The 20085-nt window shown below is 42.2% G+C and overlaps 1 protein-coding gene across 1 annotated transcript in view; it reads right to left on the bottom strand.

The window, feature by feature from the left end:
* KIF26A (kinesin family member 26A) overlaps positions 1-20085 on the bottom strand; it is a gene marked incomplete at its 5' end in the record, with an annotated part of 106154 nt that overhangs the window by 69669 nt on the left and 16400 nt on the right. The window contains one exon of the mRNA XM_082484939.1: positions 286-786. Within this exon, the coding sequence (XP_082341065.1) occupies positions 286-786 (501 nt within the window). The remainder of the gene's footprint in view (positions 1-285; positions 787-20085) is intronic.

A 20085-nucleotide genomic window follows, 5' to 3' on the forward strand; every position in this document is an offset into this window, starting at 1 on the left:
CCAGGTATGCGACAGCCAAATAACATCACCTCCATACACGAAGCTAAAATAGCTGCAAAAACATCTGAGGAAAGGACCTCACCATCTTAGATAAGAAGGCAAATTCCTCGTGACACCTGACAGAACATCGTTCAAAGCTCTTTTTCAGCTCTTGAAACATGGTTTAGAACACCATTAGCTGATCCCCTCTAAGATAAACATGTATACATCTCAAATTTTGTCTTCACCTCTCTGTATATCCACACACATAAACAAAACTCAAGGATCTGAATTATCTCTACTTACTAGACAAGCCTGAGGCAGGAAGCTGTTCACTCTGGAGATACTCCACATGCCCTCGAGGTACTGCTGAGCTTGGATGGTGACTGAGCTCAGAGCACCGCTGAGACCGCTGGGGGCCACCGTGACTTGAACACTGGAGTTTGGAAAACTGCCCGTGCCTTGAGACCATCCAAGTCCCTTCTTCCGCTCTGCCCCAGAGAAGAGATTCGGTGACTTTCCAGGCTGCCTGCCCACCTGCCCAGCAAGGAGCGGCAGGTCTCTCTGGGAAGAGACCGTGACCATCCTGGGTACCATGCTGGTCACTGCCCCGGCGCCGGGCGGGAGGTCGGGCACCTCTGGGTAGCTGGCTTGATTGAGGGTGTGCATCATCTGAATGGCTTCCTGCTTCAGCTGATTCAAGTGAGTGGCACAAGTTTCGCATCTGCTCTCTCCTTCATTCCTGTTTTTCTGTAAATAGTCAGGCACTTGAAGCTTGTCAAAAATTAAAGCTGATAATCGTGGGTCCTAAAGAAGGGGGGGGGAAAGGCAGAAAAAACATACTGAGTTAAAACAATGCAGAAAGAGAAAAAGGAAGAAAAAGACGAAAGTTCTCTGTGATTTGCTCCTCACCCATGGAAGTACTTTAAGTCTGTTCTGGTAACTCCCAGCCTTTTTTCCCCAAAAATACTATAAAAGACTCACAGGTCACAGCGGATTAATAAACCATAAGTGAATTCATTTGTATTAGATCGAGCATGAAAATTATCATCAGAATGAAACAGTGGAGCTGTGGTGTACTTGATAACTATTCATTCTTCTAATTAACTCTCCTTTGGAGACATCTAATGTGCCTGTGTTTCCCATGCTCAGGAACAATGGTAGTTGAGATGCCGAACCTACAAATATCACAATGTGTTTCAAAGGCATACCACTACCTTAAACCTAGGAAAATTAGACTTTAAAGTATTTAAAAAAAATAGTGCGTGACCTGGTAAATGTTTTGTTGTCCTCACCTTCAGAAATGATTAATCAAGTGGCATAAAAAACAGTTTACATGGTGCTGCCCACAGCTGGCTCCTCTGCTAGCGAGGACCGCTATTTCTGATCTTTGCAACCCAGATGGTCGCAGTATTCCCTTACGCTACAGTTGCTTTGATGAGAAATAGATTTGAGCCTACAGCCATGTGTGAAGGTGTGACAACGTGCACACTAAGAAGCTGATTTAAAAGCAACACCTATTTTGTTTCCGCAGAACATTTTTCCCCTCTCCTCCCCCTCGCTAGTTCATTTAAAGGCTGCCCAGACGTTTTAAAACCCAGCTCTGTTTCCCGTTCAGAGATAAAGTTACCTATCTCCCGAAACACACAAACACCTTCCCATCCCAAGGCTGCTACCGTAAAGATTAGTCAAGAGATTAAACCCAGCCCTGCTGTAAACCTGCTATCAAGAGTAATGCCGTGCAGTAAAACTGACCCAACTTCACACACTCTCGTTGAGCTCTCTAAACAATTAAGGTTTTAATGAAATCGCAGCACGGCCAAAGGTTTATTTGTATAATTATTTTAAGTGAAAATATTTAATTTGCTTGTTAATAACGAGGGCACACAAAGCTAGTAAGTTAGCCATCCAACATATGCTAGGGGTATCCCCAGATCAGTACTCATTTTTAAAAATGTATTACTTTATGCCAAGCTGCAATTGCTCTCCAGGAAATGAATGTCCTATTAGAAAACTAACTAATTCTGGCTTTAATTACAACACACATCAATAAAAGTCTTTTAAGAAGTCTTGGCACTGGTACTTTGGCTTTGCTCATTATTCTCTTTCAACTGCACTATTTCCCTTTTCTCTGAATTCACAAAGTCCTAAAAAGCTGCCTAATTTCTGCAGCAGCAGCCCAGAATTTATCTCCTTTTCAGCTGCTGGACTACTCCTGCAGTAGTTTTTAATCTATCTCACATTACACAGTACAATGTTGATAGAAACCATTTTAAGTCTATCTAGCATCATGTCATTCCACAGCCAAAAAAGCCTTTAACCAAAGTTGCTTTTTCCACCATAATCTAAATGATTGTTTATTTACTGACTTGTAAAAAAAAAAAAGGGGGCTAAGGAAAGCTACTCCTGCTGCTGACTGAACAATAAATTGCATTCACATTAGTGAACCAGTTTACAAAATCAAGTGAAAGACGCTGTTTCATTTTTGTCTCTTTTCTCTTTATTGAGGTTTAGATCCTGGTAAAAATGCCTTTGAAGTCTCACCATTTGCTTACCCTCATAAGCAAGAAAATTCTTTGCCTCCAAACCTCCCAGAAGACCATAATACTAAATTAACAGATATTAGACAGGGAAAAAAAAAAAGTAATTAATATTTTAGAAACTTTTTTCCAACCCTTCAGCAAAAAGTGCTATTGGTTAGACTTAAAAAATATAAAGACAGTGCTGCAAGCACTGTTAAGCCTCAGGCAAAACAAAGGCCACGGAGTCTATCTCCCAAGAAAAACAAACAGCACAGCGCTCCGCAGAAACCTTTCCAAGGGAGAGACCTCTGAGCAAATTCTTGCCGAGGCCGACACACAGCATCTATTCAAACAGCCCCAGAAAAGAGCACCTTCCAGAGCCGGGTGCCCCGTCCGTGGCCAGGCACATCCCCGGGCTCGCTCCTTTGATCCAAGTTGGGCACACAAGGAAGCACCTGCAGGTCCCGACTGCGTGAGCCTCATCTGGCAATGTTTAAAATTGCTATCAAATGTCAAAAGTTTCAAATAAGCAATTAAAGCGAATTACTAGGTGAAGCAGGCTTCTCATTTAAAAAGAGACGACTTCTTTTGATGTAAAGAAAATTAATGTCCCCAATTCTAGCGCCATAAACACAGTTTACAGTGTAAGGCAGATCAGAGTCAGGCCCATCTCGCAGTTCCAAGGAAATCCAGTGGATGCCATATTAAAGGGGAGAACAGACCAAAAAAAAAAAAAAAATCAAACATAAAATTAAAAAACCTTGAATTATTTAGAAAATTACACAGAGCAAACCAGCACACAGTATACCAAATGTAAACCTTCTAATTTATTTACAATTTAAAACAAAGCCATCTCATTTCCAGCGCTTGTATTTTGCCCAGCATTTACAAGGAGCCTTTTAACCCACTCATCCAGGCTCCGCCATCCCCAGTTTGCATCTGTGGCCATCCTCCTCCAGCACCTCACCGAGGGCCCAGCTGTGCAGATAGATTACTTTTATTTTTCCACTCTGTGCGACGAAAACACCTGGCTAATGGTTGGGCGTGAAGGGCAGAGGAAACGCACGTTACTGTTAAAAACATTAACCATAACTTAAAAGTTAAGCCAGCCCCATTAAAGAGGTTTTACTGCCCGGTGACAATGCCCGGTCCCAGGGAGCCCCCGCTTCGGCAGCTCGCACCCTAACGAGGCTGGGGTGGAAGTTACACTCTCATGTTTTACAGAGGGAAGAAATAAAACCTGAGTGACCAAATGTGTTAGACGCACACTTGGGGGAAGGGGGGGGGGAAGCAGTTGGAGCCATCCTTGTTACAGCTCCGCCGGCAGAGAGGCGAAGCCAGATGAAGAGGGTGTGCAAGTCGCTGGGGGGAATGGCACAGAAATTAAACATACAACATAGAAGCCTCTGTCCCAAACAGTGCTCCAAAACCACTTTAGTCTGCCGTGCTACAAAGAAGATGACTCCTTTATTCCTCCACAGCATAAATAAACTATGCTGTCTTTGTCACACCTACTTTCCAAATACTTTTCTTGCCTTCTGAACAAACAGGATAAGCACAGCACTGTGATGCTGTCGCATTTATAGCTTCCCCTCCTGCTACAGAAACCAAAACCCTAATTTCAGTCACAGCTTGTTAACCTTTGCATACGAATCTGAGATATTTAAACACTGCGGACTGTTAGAAGGGTAAAATAAATGGTCCCACTAGCGACAACTGCACCGGGGAGCCCAGCAGCTGCCAGCGAGGTCGAGGCACGAGATAATTACGTGTACTTAAATGGGCAAGAGTTTTCTGAAATGCCTGAACTGACCAGTGCTTTTCAGCAAGCGGTTCTTACAGACACAAGCAAGCCTGCAGACCGCTGCTGGGAGATTAAACCCACACGTGCAAATTGCCCACAGGAGGAAGAGCACACAGACCTGGTCTGCAAAGTCCTTCCAAGCTCAACCGGGCCTGATGGTAAACCTGGAAAGCCGGGATTGTGCTCCCACCGGAACCCACGGCAAAACACCCGTTTAGTTCAACACCAGCTGCATTTAGCCTGGAGTCTGCCTCCAGGCTTTATCTCTGAAACCAGGAGTAGGTAAAACGAGCCCAGATTTGAAAACTCATCCAGCAGCACGTAACAGGAGGAAAGAAACAGTCATTTCTATGATTCTGTGATTTTAGACCACGTTTCCCTCTCTGATGTATGCCTCAATTGCTGCATTGCCCCCCCCCCCCTCCCCCCCCGAAATCCAGCCAGGACCAAGCAGGGTTTCAGCCACGCAGGTAACACCGATGTGCTGCACGTGGGGCACACAAACAAAACCCGCACCTCACGGCTGTAACATACTACGGCCCGAGACCGTTGCCCTCGAAACTACGGACATACGCAAGTCGACGGGGATGCGGCCGAAGGGCAACAGCTCTGAAAAGCCCCGCTACAGCTCAGGCACCCAAATCATAGCCAGGTTCTCAAAAGCACACACCACCAAATGACCTTGCTGGAGCTGAAGCCTTTTGGAAACCCGAAGCAGTTTGTCGGTGAGGCTGCACTTAAAAAAAATTAGATTCTTTTGAGATTTTAGCTCAATCTGTAATTTCCCAAGTATTTAAAGTTTGCAGTTAGATTGTTTGTTTAGTTAACAAGGAGTAATAGAAAGCTTTTCCACTGCCAAAGAGAAACAAAGATACAAGCTTTAAATCTTACCTGCAGCTACTGACTTGTAACTCCCAAACTGAGCAAGAGGAGAGGACGCAGAAAAGCATCTGGATTCTCACTTAAGAAGTCCCTGAAGTAATACCCACCCATCTGTAACCTAATCCTTGCAGCGAGGAACTATCCACTGAGTGCGGACAAACGATGACGAACAAATGACGAAAAGTCAAATTGCCAACAACCATCCTCAGTAATTACCTGCAATTCTGCCTGGCACTAGTTTCTGCAACGCAAGTGTATCTGGAGCAGTATTCTGAATTAAATTAAATTCTTGATATAAAGATAATTAAAACAAAAGAAGAAGAATCACTGAATGTCACACTGAAATATATACTTAAACACAGACCTAGGTAAACAACATTTTTAAAGGATGGTTTGGGAGAATGGAATGTACTTTCCCAGTGCAGAAGAATCAATGTTAATGATTTTTTGTCTTAATTGTCTTTCCAGATTTCTGCTGTGCTGCTTACAAATTAGTTTTTATCTTACATGACATTGTGAAATATCTACTAATATCTTCTATATTGACAAATACTTTGAAGGCTGATGCTTGCTTTTAACTATATAGCAGTTATTGTCAGAAAAAGAGAAGAAAAAGAGAACACTATACTCAGCAAAACCAGAGACTGTTCAATATAATCAAGGAAAAAAACAGTGCTAATGGTTAATTTTTATTTTATTTAAAGAAAAATTTCCGAGTAGCTGACTATCTCAGGGGAGTGAAAATATGAGCTGTAAGTCTTCAAGTAACCCATGTTGTGAATTCATTCAATTACTGACCTAATCTTATCAGAATATAAACTATCAAGGAAAAACAAACACATAAAGCTTTCACATAAACAGAATTCACCAGAAGTCCCATCTCCTGAGGGTTAAGGGTTTCTGGAACTGGCAGCGTAACTTTGCTGTCCCTGAAAACAGCCCTCTGAAAAAGCAGGAGAGCAATCCACATTTCCAGAGTGAGCAAAAAGCTTGTGCGTTAAAAAAAAAATAGATGCCTTTTTAAGGCTAAATTCCAGCCGGACTCTCTACCTGAATGTCTCACTACCTTTAGGCGGAAGATTAATTTAAGCCAACAGACTGTGGTCCTCCTCCCATGCTGTCAGCTAGCAGGATTCCTTCCAGTCTCCAATCCCATTATTCTGTTTCTAACTGCAACCTCAGGTACTGCACACAGACAAATCCCACTGGCTCTACCCAGCTGAGACTCAACCTAATTTCTTTTCATCTTTGCCATCCCGAAGAGTTTGGAAAAAAAAAAAAAAAAAAAAACCATCCGAGCACATTTTCTTACTTTGTAAGTATACTGCATCTGGTTTAAACAGCGTCCATCTTTCTAACAAAAGTCAAGCAATACGATAAATCTGCTAAAAAACACATGACCCCGCACTAAAAATGACTGCGGCATGTTTAGTTATTCTGCAGCTTCCACTGAACTCTATTTATTTCCATTTCCTGCCCACTTTAATGTACTTCAGTGGCCCGCAGTAAAGTTAAAGCAATAGGTGTCTGTCATAAAGATGAATAGTACTATTGGAATGCATAATACAGTGGAAAGAGGAAATGAGAGCAATCTGGTTTATTTACATCTGAGGTTCCCATCAGCACCTCAACCCACCTCCCAACAGTTTCAGCCGCCTTTCCTGTTATCTTGCTGTATAGCCCCTTGCAATGATTTGGCTTTTAACCTCGCAGAACCAAAGGGTATGAGCCGATCTCCCAGATTTGCCTTCATGAGCTGGCAGAGTATCGGAGCGAACAGCCACGCAGTGCGTTCCGTGCACAGAAAACAAAATAAAGGTAGTGCTTGCGATTTAAAATAATTAAAGATGCAAACAAAACAAAAGACCCCGAAGAGATCTGCTATCACCGTTAAATTTAGATCAACGCACAGGAACCTGACTACTTCTGAAAAACAGTAATTACTGTATCACAAAATATTACTTTTAATCTCCTTTCTTTACAATCTAATTAAACAGATATTTTACTTGCCTTTGGAAAATGTTTTTCTTAATTTCATTCAATTTTAACATTTGGTGTATTCTATAAACTACACATCCAAACTAGTATGTAATTTTGTGCTTATTTTTAATAGTGTATGACTTCATTTAAAAATGATGACTTTTAATTTGCATGTTTATTGTTGGGTTTAAGTAAGCCTTTAATTTTCCCTCTTGGGTCTGTGGCTTGCTGTAACTTCACAATGCAAATTCAGTACTGATTTTACTCATATGAAAACACTGCCTTCCAACATTCATTGTGTCTTTTTTTCTTAGTCCTTCTTTTTTTTTTTTCTTTTTTAACCCTCATCAAAGTATTATCATTTTGAACAGCAGCAAATGTTTGGGGAAATAGTTGCATACCCATCACCACACAACACTCTGCTGTCTGAAAAGCCTTTGTTTGACTATTACTTTCAGAAACAGCCACTGAGGCAAAGCTGCCTTTCAGAAATTCAGACAAAAACTTTTGATAGAAATTAAGACACTTTTATTTAAATCATAAATAGCTTTCCATGCTTAATTATTTCTTCCTTGAAACCAGAAAGTAAATTTTGGTTAGCCTATGAGCACGGTAAGTCAGATTATAGAAACTCTGCTTATTAGACTGCATGAAAAGTCACAACTTCACTTTCCTCTTAAAAGCAAACAGAGTGCTCGTGAAAAGTGTTAGAACAACTACTTGGGAAACTGATGCTCTCTGACACCTTCATCACATTGAACGCTACCTACTCCACACGCAGTCTGAGTTCCATCAGGCTGCTCAGATAATAAGGTAGCTCTGAATGTCAGCATAGGGATGAAAAATCAGAGAGCAGCACCGCTACACAGAAAGCACGCTGCCTTGTTAAAATGCCTCAGAAACACCAACTCTTAATATCGTTTTATTGGAAACAAAAGGCTGTTTCCACTATTACAGTTTAGGCAACAGCCCGTGTTTTCAGAATGGCAAACTGCAATGGTAAGCCTTGTGAGACGGACTCCTTCACCGATGAACTCTGGCTGGAGACCAGCAGCCCAGCCCGGACAGCCCAGTGGGCTTAGGGGAGGAGTTATGCCCCAGGTGAGATCTCCAGCATGTTTAAGTGATCGTAGCCACATTTGTCCCAACAGAACCGTGCCCATTTGTATCAGACAGACCTTTAATGAGGGAGTTCAAGAAAGCCTGGGCACCGGCCGCAGTGAAAGCAACTTTGGCTTAGAAAAACTGGATAGGAAAAAAAAGTGCTTGGAGCACTCCGGACATCTGTATACAAACCCTGCAACTGTTTCAGTCCAACCATCTGAATCCAATTAAGAGAACGCTCAGCAGCAGAAGTTAGGGAGTGGACTCATTTTCCAATTGCACATCATTAGCATAATGCAGATTTAAAATCAGCTACAAAAACCAGTGCTTGGCATTGGATCACACCCTCTTAGTGTCTCTTTCACTTGCTCATTTTATCAATTATTTGTTTGGGAAATGAATACTTGAGGACCATACAGAAACGATTTAGCTTTCACAACCGAAGGGCTGCCCATTGTGCACTCCTCTTGCAAGCTACAAATTGCTGCATATAGAGCACAGTTAACACACCAGGCAGTCTGTCTCCAGAAACAAAGTGGATTACACTTATTCTTCATCTTAATTAAAGTGCCACTGCTTCAGTTTAACCGTTTCACCAAAACTGCCTTGTCGGCTGAAAAATCTAGGGCTTACATCTGAATTTAAGCAGTGCTGTATCAGGTTAGAGTTTTTCCTTCTTGCTCAGACTTAAGAAAAAAAGAAAGAAAAAAAATCCCAACCTCTAAGCAGGGATGAATGGAAAAGGAATGATGAAGTGTATTTCTAATTCCTCAACAACAAGCAGGCCACACGCTGCCTGAAGAGTCTTCTCTAGTTCCTTTGCTTATTCAGTGGCACGTGTGTGAGACACCACCTCCCTCTCCAATCTGTACATCCCACGGCAGTTTTTTAAGATGGATTCTAGGGTGCAGTGTTGTTTGGGGTTTTGTTTTTTTTTTCTTTAATCCCACTCTCCAGTAGAGGAACTTCAGCAAGTAAATTTATAAATTTGCCATCAGCTACCAGTTGGAAAGTGGGGTCCTGGCACCTCCAGTATCTCTGGACTTGGATGGAAGTAAGTTACGTTGTTGTCCCTCATTTTCAGTTAAGATGCTGGTGAACAGAAGTAACTGACCCCATTCTGCTGGCCCCATCTTGCATTAGAAAGGAAAAATAAATATGCAGATGCTAAGCAACATTTGCCGGTGGGGGACATTGGCCAAAGAATCAAATGATCCTCCTATGGAATCGCATTAGTATGATCTCAGCCATATAAACAGCAGATGGAGACAGACCACTTGGAGAGTGTCTATAGGACAAAAAGCAGTTTAGAAAACAAGAATGTTGTAAGAAGTTTAGTTTAGAAGAGAGAAAACTGAGCACATTCCTCCAGTACACAAAAAGTAGTTACGAAGAGACTGGTGACCAGTTACTTTCCATGCCCACCTGGGAAAGGAAAACTAATCCTACTTTTCAGCAAAGACACCTTAGGAAAAACTGTCACAGGTGAGTGAATACTGGCAAGTAGTTAGAATGATGTTGAGAAATCTCCTTCCTTCGTGGGAGGTTCTGAAGAGCAGGTGAGAAATATCCACAGGAAGTGATCAAGAGATAGGTGATCCCTTTTCAGCGGAGGAAGCTGGACTACTTTTTAAAGATCTGAAGATCCTTTTCCAGCCCTACGTTCATACGATCCTAGTTTTGGAAAGATGAGTAATGCATCTGTTGACAGACTCGTTGCTTGGGTTCAGTGACACAGCCAGACAAGTAATATAGACTTCACAATCCTATTCTCCTTAGATGACTATGCAGTAACCTACACTATCTCGCTCACAGCCAAGTTTTCCAATTCGCATCACTCCTGCATTAATTCCATGCCTCTTGTCCTAATTGTGACCCTCTGTATCACCTTGAATAATTCTTCTTTTGCCAAACACTCACAAGCCCATCACCATGTTACCTGAAATATTATCAACTGTACTACACAGATATTCCACTTTCAATCTACCCTTACAGATTAAAAGTACAGAATTGTTACATTTCATTCCCTAAATGTTCAGAGGATAATTTTAGGAATCCAGATGAGATACCTAAATTAGATCTCTCCTATCCGTCCATAACATTCTGGAAATAAACGTAATAATTGAGATTAAAACCTCAGAAACAAAAATTGGGAAAAAGCCACCAGCGAGTAGTAGTTGCATTACAACAACTAGACTACCTCCTTGTAAAGGTTCAAAAAACCCTCATTGCAAAGCGTACTAAAAGGCACTGTGAAGGAATGCAATTTAGCCATTCCAGATTACAATTGGAAGACATCTCAGGTTTGCTGATGGTACACCAGAAATGTTGGTAAGAGGATGGCACGAGGAAGATGAATCCATAGCTATCTGCCAGCTTATCTGTCCAGATGTTTCTAGAGGCTCTGCCATCAACACATTTCACAGAATCATCAAAGGATTTCTCAGTAGAACTGTTGCTCCTCTGACCCTGAGACATTTCTATCAGGTTTTCAGAAGTGACAAATAATCACATACACAGATGAATAGAGATATCAAAAACCTAAATATATACACTGAAAAAGAGCAGTAAGGACTAGTTGCTTAAAGAGCTCCTGAAAACAAATTAGCCCAGTGTGCGTTACGGCTATACTTTACTACACATTTCTCCTATTTCAACAGTTGTTTGAAGAGAAGTTCAGCACCTAGCACCACAACATCATGGACCATAAACTAGTAGCAGTATCATACTAAGACACTAAGTAAAAATATACTAAGAACAAGATTATTATTATTATTACTGGTAGTAAGATATTCTTGTTGCTGTTTTTGTTGATTCTATTGGTCTTCAACAGCCCTTGCCTGAACAGTATTAGATAATCTTTATCTACAAACCAGCTTATTTCTAATAGTCCTATGTCAGATCAGTCAATTCCTTTGCATGAGAATACTCTCGCTTCCCAGGAGAGCACCACTTTTTGCAAGGTAGCTGCTACCCTTTGATTGTACGGTTTTGTAATAAGCCCTTCCATGGCTATACTGTATTGTGAACAATAAACCATGTATCCAGCCTTGAACCCTCAAAATACCTGACTGGGCACCAAAATGCATTGTACATTTTCTACGTGACCTAAATAATAAGAAGTAATTGCCTTTTTTAACCTGCTCTCCTCTGTTAGCCCAGCAAATCACTCTCATCTGGGTCGGCCAACAACAGTCCTGTGATTAATACCCACCTGTAATCCTTATGGCATCAATGGCGAGAAGCCCTGCAGTGGTCCCGCGAAACCTGCAAGCTCTGCAACCTCTCCCCATCCAAAGGGCTGGTGTAATCATAGAGGAGCAACGCCCTCCTCCCTTTGCCTAAGGTCTCTCTTCTACAAACATAGATCAGTGTGGTTATGCCCACAGGCAGACAAAAACCCACTCCACCCATGCTCAGAGCATCTTGAAAGCCATGTTAATAGGTTTTATAAACTCCGCTATAACACAGGATATAAACACATTAAACACACGGGCAGAGTGAGCTTGTATCTGCCTATAACACACACACGTAGACAAGCCCACAGATGGCTGGCTAAAATACCTCTGTAAACTCTTTCAGGCTCCTCACATTAAAAAAAAGCCTTATCTCCTGAGACACAGAAGCAATCAAATACCTGGCAAACAACAATTTTCGATACCTTTCAAGCCAGATCCTATTAAAACCAGCAACTAAGAGATGAAAGGCTCTAGCTCGTCCTACCAGTCACACTTACAGGGCTCTTAAACATTTTCGGTATCTAACGTTGCTTCTACAGAAATTCCACAAACGTAGACAATGCCTAATATCAGAGGATACATTTATGTTTCCATTCAGTTGAAGGTACTACATAAAAGGATGTTTTTATTTTAATTTGTGTTCTGGGACATTGGAAAAGAAGCTGCTCATCACCTGCTGGAAAAAGCCAAGTACAGAGGAGGAAAGGGTTCTTTTAAGAAAGGAAATTACAGCCCCAGAGTAAGACCTGGGCTCTAAAGAAATCCATGACAACATTCATACTGAACGCAAAGTCAGTATTTCCTCCTCTAAATTCAAACATCCCTGTTCCTAACTTCAAATCAGCAATGAACTCTTTCACCAACCTGCCCCTCCTTTTCATAAAACACCTATGAAATGCATGTTTGTAGTTGCTGGGTAATGACTTCGGTTACAGGTTGGAGTGCAAATTTCCCCCTTCATTTTAAAACAAAGTTTTAGGGCAGTAGATAATGTTGTGTCAGATTTGCAGTAAATCACAAAAACAAAACAAAAAAAAATACATGCCACCCAAGTTGCCTTGTTATTATTACAGATGTAAATACACATTTAAAACCAGAAGACTGTGTGTAACCGTGCCTTGCTAACACCCTTACAAAATCTGACAGCTTGTCAAACAGCTCCCGTTGTGGACAGTGCCAAAGCAGTTCCACAGATCATTAGAGTTAAAGGCCAGTGAAGATAACCATCTTGTCCGGCCTCCTGCACATCACAGCCCTGCTAATTTCAACCAGAAGAAGCAGTGACCCTGACACGCTTATTTAATAAAAATAGATGCTTTAGCATTTTAAGAAAAACTCACTTTTATTTGAGCCCACATGTCTTCCAAAGCCGCAATACTTCTGAAAGAATCATGTTTTTAAAGTACAAGGTATATGAATAAAAAACATACAGACAGGGACAGCACTTGAGGTGATGTAAATCCCGAGCTGACACACGCTATTCTTTGCTCCTGTGCCAGTTGATGTCAGCTGGGCCAGAAACTTTACTCCCTATGGTCAACTTGAGAAATGCAAGTGGTTGATACCAGGACTCTCAGCACCGTCCTGGACACGGACTGTGTACTGGTAATGTTTGATTTATGCTTGCAGCTCTGGTCTCAGAGAAACCCATTATGCAGGATACGCTCAAAGATGTGTGGTTTACTTCACAAGACTGATGCTGTGATTCACAGGGAAAACCTGCACAGAAGGCACAGGCTGGGATATTATTGCTCCAGCTCCAATCAGCAAATAGTCACCGAAATAAATTAACATCAGCATCTCCTGGAAGTTCCTGCATGAGGAAGTTAGGCAAGATTTATTCAAGACCACAATCTCGGGAGCGATTCATCAGAATCAAAGGTAAGCTAAAAAATAAATAAATGAAAATGGGACCATCTAGAATAACAAAGCAGCATGGCCAAGGCAGCAGCCACATGACAGCCAGAGGCATCTCCAGAGCGATCAGAACAACTGTCCGCAGATCTTGCCAACGAGCCAGATGCTGCTGCTGGAAGAAGGCTTGTGTTGATATAAACTCAGAGATGCGAGATGCTTAACACCAAGAGCAATCAATCTTCACGATCCCCATGTGCCTGCCAAGCTGCACTATTATGCCACAAAGAGATGAAAACAAACTTCATAAAACACATGTAGATTCTACATGACATCAAACTCCCCCCGCCCTGCCCTTACTACTCAGAAACAAACCAACGATTTGGGTGTAGCTATAAATGACCCGATGCTTTTCCTGAGTTAACAACAGAACCAGGAAAGAATATCGTTGGCTGAGCAGCTCACTGCGCGCACACTGCCAGAAAACCAATGAACTTATCATACTGTATAGGAAATTCCTATCTTCCACACCAATTAGTGACCCAACAGTGATTGATTTTATAATCCCAAACTTGACTTACAAAGTGACTTCCTCTGGGGCCAACTTTCCATTACCCAGCATGTGGAAAACTGCATATGGTCAGTGAAAACCAAGGAAAAATAAGTGCTATTTAAACCCCAATTCTACCGTGCCTCCACATTCTTGCTTTCCTGAGGGAGATGCACTTTTGACAGTCACTTCCTTTCCCTGCCTCAACATCCTATCTCCGCCATACACCAGCTGGGCACTCAATCAAAACAGAAACAACAACAGGAACTAGCAGTTATTCATTACAATAGGATCAAAACTTTTCTAGGTACTAGTACTCCGCCAAGTCACTGTCCTTGAAGACCCTGCCACAATCCACTTCTTCCCTCCCATCGCAGACACCATTACTGAAAGTGGCTCCACTTCAACCTGAAGCACCACGTATTAAAAATCACGGCTTTTTAAATCAGAAGCCGCTCGGTGGCAGGCGGTCACATCTCAGAACTGCAGGAGGCAATGAAACTGGGCAGCAGAAAGGTGAGAAAATTAACCGGCCAACAACACAGGCCGATGTTTATCCTTTATTTTAATCAAACTAACATTAGCTCCAGTCTATAAAACCAGAATTGCACTGCACGCTAACTACCAGGGTAATCACAGAAACAGCGCCGCAATATGATTACTGGATGCTAATTATATCTTATAAAGAGTTAAAGACAATCAAGTACATGTAATAAAGATTTATATGCAGTTTTCCACTGACCTGGAAACAGCTTCATACATTAATAAGTTAACGTTACTGCCAGGAACAAAGCAAACAGTTACATCTACATGGCAAAATACACGAAACACAAGAGACAGATGTTGGGTCCTTTCATCAAAGAAGCAATTATTTAATTCCTGGGGAATGACTTTCTTTCTCATTGTTTCATCAATACATAATATCGCTCATAAAAGACCTAGTCTTGGCTCCATGGCCTGGTCTGGGTACAAATCTGCAGTATTGCACACGGGCATGAACTAAGGGTCTCCTTTCCCCACTGGGCAGTTGCTTCTGGGCAGTGAGCATGGCACAACTGGAGACATCCTTGAACCGTATCCACATCTCCCCGTTCACGCACAACAGCACAGGCCCCAAAGCGGCTGCCAAGAGAGGCTCTGCTTCCTCTTGCACATCCCCGGGAAGGCCGGGGATGAGTAAGTACAATAGGGAATGCCTGGAAGCTGCCCACACTGTCCATCACAGCTGCTGACCTCCAGCACCCAGACATGAGGGCTCCCTTGGCCACCAACCTAACGGCTCCCTGTTCCAAGCACCATCAAAAAACGATGGTCTTCGATGAGTTATTTTGGCCATACTCTCTTCACCCTTTATCCCTCCTCCCAGATAACAACAGTCATCAACTCTCAACGGGTGGACACCCAACAGCCACCATCAGCAGCCTCACAGAAATCACAGAATAGTAGAATAGTTTGGGTTGGAAGGGACCATTGGAAGATCATCTAGTTCCATCACCCCTGCCAGAGGCAGGGACATCGTCCACTAGATCAGGTTGCTCAAAGCCAACTTGACCTTGAACACATGCAATGGTGGAGCATCCACAACTTCTCTGGGCAACCTGTTCCACTATCTCACCACCTCTTCATAAAGAATCTCCCCAGAGCCTTCTCTTCTCCAAGCCAAACAACCCCAGCTCTCCAGCCCTATGACCATTTTTCATGGCCCATGCTCAGCCTTACCCCAGAGTGCTTACAGAGCCAATAAGGGGTAAGTATTTACACACTGGTCACATCCATAGACTCAGCTGGGTCTAGGCACCCCCATGTCAAACTCACAACTCTAAAGCATTTAATGATTTTACCAGAAACCACAAATTACCCAGTACCCTATACAACAAGCAGTTTTGCTAACTATGCTGTGGACATCGTAACTGAAAAAGAACATCCCTCTGCAAGGTTACTCTGAGACTGTCGCTAGACAAAATAGCCAGACTAGCCTGAAAATACCATATGTAAGGTACGCTCCTGAACAAGACACAGCAGATAGAAGCACTTAATAAACAGATCCATTAACTAGGAAACATCCCTGAAGCAATTAAAACTTTGCAAAGTACTACAATGTACACCTGGTTATTGCTCTGACATCTGCTTAGGTTTTCTATGTGTTTGTAAGTTGGACCAAAGAGAAAGATAATTGAGTTTATGGACATATCATGACAAAAATGACAACAAGGTACTGTTAACTGTTCATGAAAAATGGCATAAAAACTCAAATAAAGCATGTGTACTGTTTGAAATGCTTCAAAGTTACCACATTTTTATAATGAACCATATACAACCAAATGGTGTTTCTCCTATTGCTGAAGAATAATTTTATTCTGAACGAAGGATCCCATCATAAAATAAGAGGAAATTCACAGTCTGAACAATTGCAGTTGTGCTGAGCACGTTTTTAGGCATATGGCAATTTTATAATGGTCATTGGGGATGAAGAGCTAAAATTCTGTTGCAGACTCTGAATTTAAGACATTTCACATAAAATTGCATATCTCAGGAAACAAATAAATTGTTAAGCATGCAACCTCATAATTTTACAGCCAATATTCAGCATACGTAAATCTGACTACCGCAAAATATGAACACTATTTTCAGTACAAGGACCCAATTGCTTTACAAAGGGTCCAAATAAGGTAAAAAAAAAAAAAAAAGTCTGAAGGCATCATTAAAAGAAAACTAATATAATGAGATCTGCCTTAACTTTGTACGGTCTGAGTTACAGCAACATTATGTGGCTACAATATGTGATCCAACGTTCCCAAGTAAATGCCCTGATTACTATTGTAAGTCTGTCATTTAAATAGTTCCTTCCTGTTTAAAATGTAGAAAGCCAAATGTATTTTCCCACCACTAAGCATTGTGTAAGACTCCTTTCTCTTCCAGCAAGCTGGCTGAAGATGGATGAGCTTCCAAACTGATATCATTTTTAATTACGCGTTTTTCTCTCATTACTAATTTCCTAAACATGTCTCTAATCTTGCAGTGAAATCTCTGAGTGCAGTAGGTGTATCCACATACATCACGCTCTAGAAAATTAATATAAGATAACGATCAGGACTGCCATCACAACATAACCTGAAACAAGCAAGATACACTAGAGGTGATACATACTCATTAGACTCTGATCTCAAGTGTTTCTGGAAAGCAGCTGTTAATGGATAGTTTCCCTCCCTCCTACATCTTGGAGCCAATAATGCAGTTATTGGGGTCCAGGAGAAGGAGGTGCTTCAAGCAACCTCCCCTTTGCACTTTCCACCAGGCAGTAACAAGCTTGTGATGCCCAATGCATATTCGCACCCCTTCACCCCCTCACCCTAAATACTCCACCAAGAAGCACTTTGTGCATAAGGGAGATACGATCATCTGCTCCTCTACAGATGACAACCACAGGTATCCCAGCTCCCTCCTGCTGTCAGGGGTCCAACAGCTCCCTCCACCTCAGACCAGGTCTCCTGGTGGGGCTGTCCTCTCCAAAAGCACCGAAGGAGAGCAGAAAGCGTTGGCGGTAGCCGCACCCACCAAACAGGTAGGAAGGCACATGCCTACGCACGCCCCACGTGCCAAAAGGGGTCACACACCCAGCAGCTGTCTGCATCAGACGCTCTTTTGGCGGGCAGGAATCAGGACTATGTATAGACCCGTCAGCTCAGGTCAACCAAGTGCCAGCCAATTATGCACATGGGATCTCTCTCATTCCTCAGGTATTTCTCAGTACCTGAAAGGCATCGCACAGCTAAATGCGTCGCAGCGTTCTTTCACCATTAAACCAACAGAGCAAGACAGCAACTTTTAGCAGAAAAGGAAAACAAACAAACAAACAAACAAAACAAAAGGGCAACTGTCACTGGGCTTTCTCCCCAGCTAAACCCATCACACACCGAATTCTTACAGGAGCAACGCTTTCAGTACACCAGCTGCCTTCTCATCAGCTGACACCAAATAGAAGGGGCAAATCCTAGGAACTGTTCAGAGTGGCTGACATTTAAGGAATCAAATAAAGCATAGCAAGATAAATCACAAGCACTTAAATAAGTTTATACCTTCTAAGTGGTCTTAAAATATGTCACAAGCATGACTCTGCCTACTTACTCAAAGAAAAGGGATCGCTGCTGTTTCACAGTCAAAAATATGAAGCTACAGAGAGTTGAGCAATATAGTTGAAGAGTTACCAGAGTCATGCACATAAAAAATGGTGCATATATAAAGAACACCAATGGTATATATGCATGCAACTCACTTGTCTGTAATCGCATGCTGAGCAAAATGTATATGCTAAATGCAGTAAGTATATCTAAAAATGCAATGCTAGCTGACTTGCCCTAGGTCCCTAAGGAAGCCTGTAGCACAGACAGCGCGAGTAGGCTGGAGCTGGGCTGTTTCACTGTACTCACACATGCTGCTGTGGAAGCTGGCTGATGGAAAAATTACACAATTTCACATTTTCTTCTCACAAAAAAAAAAAAAAAGTTAAGTTGCCCAAACCCGCTACCAAAATTACATCCTGTTTTTCTACCTGCTGTCCATCAAAAGCTTTGAATCCAGCCTTCACTTCCTCAAGAATTTGATGAAGAATTTTGTCCTCCTATGAGAACACTGGTTCTTCTTGAAAACAAATACTTCTATCCTACTAAACTTTACCGATTCAGCAAAGGGAAGGAAACGCTGGGAGATTCCCCATTTTCTATTTCCCACAGCACCTTGAAAGGACCATGAAGAGGACAGGTACAAACCCAAGGCTTCACCCACCCCCTTGATTGGAACTGGTGCCCACATGGGACTTGTGATAACGCTGAGCTGTGCAACGCAACCCTCCACCTCAAGACAGGAATTAACTGACCGCTGAAGTCAAGGCAAGCCTTTCAAGTGTCTTCGCTGGGTTATGACTGTCCTCCCACTTTTTAATTCTCATTAGCATTTGCTGACAACTCCTTTACAACCAGAGTGACAGGTTCTTTATAGAAGCTGTTTCAGCTGCCCCAGCTAATGCCTTAATCCACAGACTGAAGCAGGTCAGATTATCTACACGTATCAAAACCAACATTTAGCTTCATAAGCTATTTTTCTGCTTCAGTAAGGAGTAAGCACGTTTTTATTTCTTACTATGTTTACCCATTACCTCACCAAGCATTATTGTTAGTCTTTCTGAGGTTGTCCTGGAATAGGAACATATAAAACAGGATTTCCTCCAGCTCTGCATACCTACTTACTCTCAAGTCATTAATGACATAGGACTGGATTGAACAAAGACTTAACATCAAATGAGCATTCAAAACAGCTGGGAACAAAAAAATATATCTGCCTTGAACATTGCATCTCTACTTCGTCTTAAAAAAAAAAAAGCCGATGAGGCACAAATTGGCTTTAAATACCACTGTTACAGGAATGTTTTCATGAGAAAAATGGAAGACCTAAACACTTGCGTGTGGGACATGTACCCCAGTAATAACCAAATTAAGTCTACTGCAGCTTTTACACAGCGATCTGCAAATCAGATTGCCCTTTCTACTGGAGATCAGAAGTAACTTCACTGCTGTCAAAAGGAACCCTGAAGAAAAGATCTGAGTCCTGCACGAGAATCCTCCAAACCCCCAAACCAACTACATATTGTTTTCCATGTGATTACAAGCAATAGCTGAAATATCCAAGGGTAGGTGACACTGCGCAAATCTGAGATTTTAAAATACCCCTAATCAATATTTAAGCAAAAAAAAACCCCAAAACTTATAGGTGTACATATGTAAGAAAAATACAAGCTATACTCCCCCAGGATTCGTAGAAGTTGATTCCTCAGGTTGTTAATACCATTTGGGTGTCTGATGGGGACATTCATCAGAAGGACTCGTTCCCCTGACAGAACATGCTTCCCAGCAAAACCAGCACAGCACAGCAACACAGGTCCTGTCCCCATCACATCACACCACAGGACACACCACCCACAGCCCAGCACTGAAAAGCAGCACACCCTGCTCCCTTCTGTCCTCCCTCCCCACCATTCCACAGACAGACAGACACGCTAACTCAGGGTATGCTTTCAGAAGCTACCCTGTAAGCACATCTCCCCTGAAAATTAACAGGGATTTGGAGGAAAATTATAGGCAAGCAACGAAAAAAACAAGCCAGAGGCTACGGCTGTCC

This window comes from Vanellus vanellus, assembly GCF_965231255.1.
Source record: "Vanellus vanellus genome assembly, chromosome: 6".
In the NCBI taxonomy this organism is placed as follows: Eukaryota; Metazoa; Chordata; class Aves; order Charadriiformes; family Charadriidae; genus Vanellus; species Vanellus vanellus.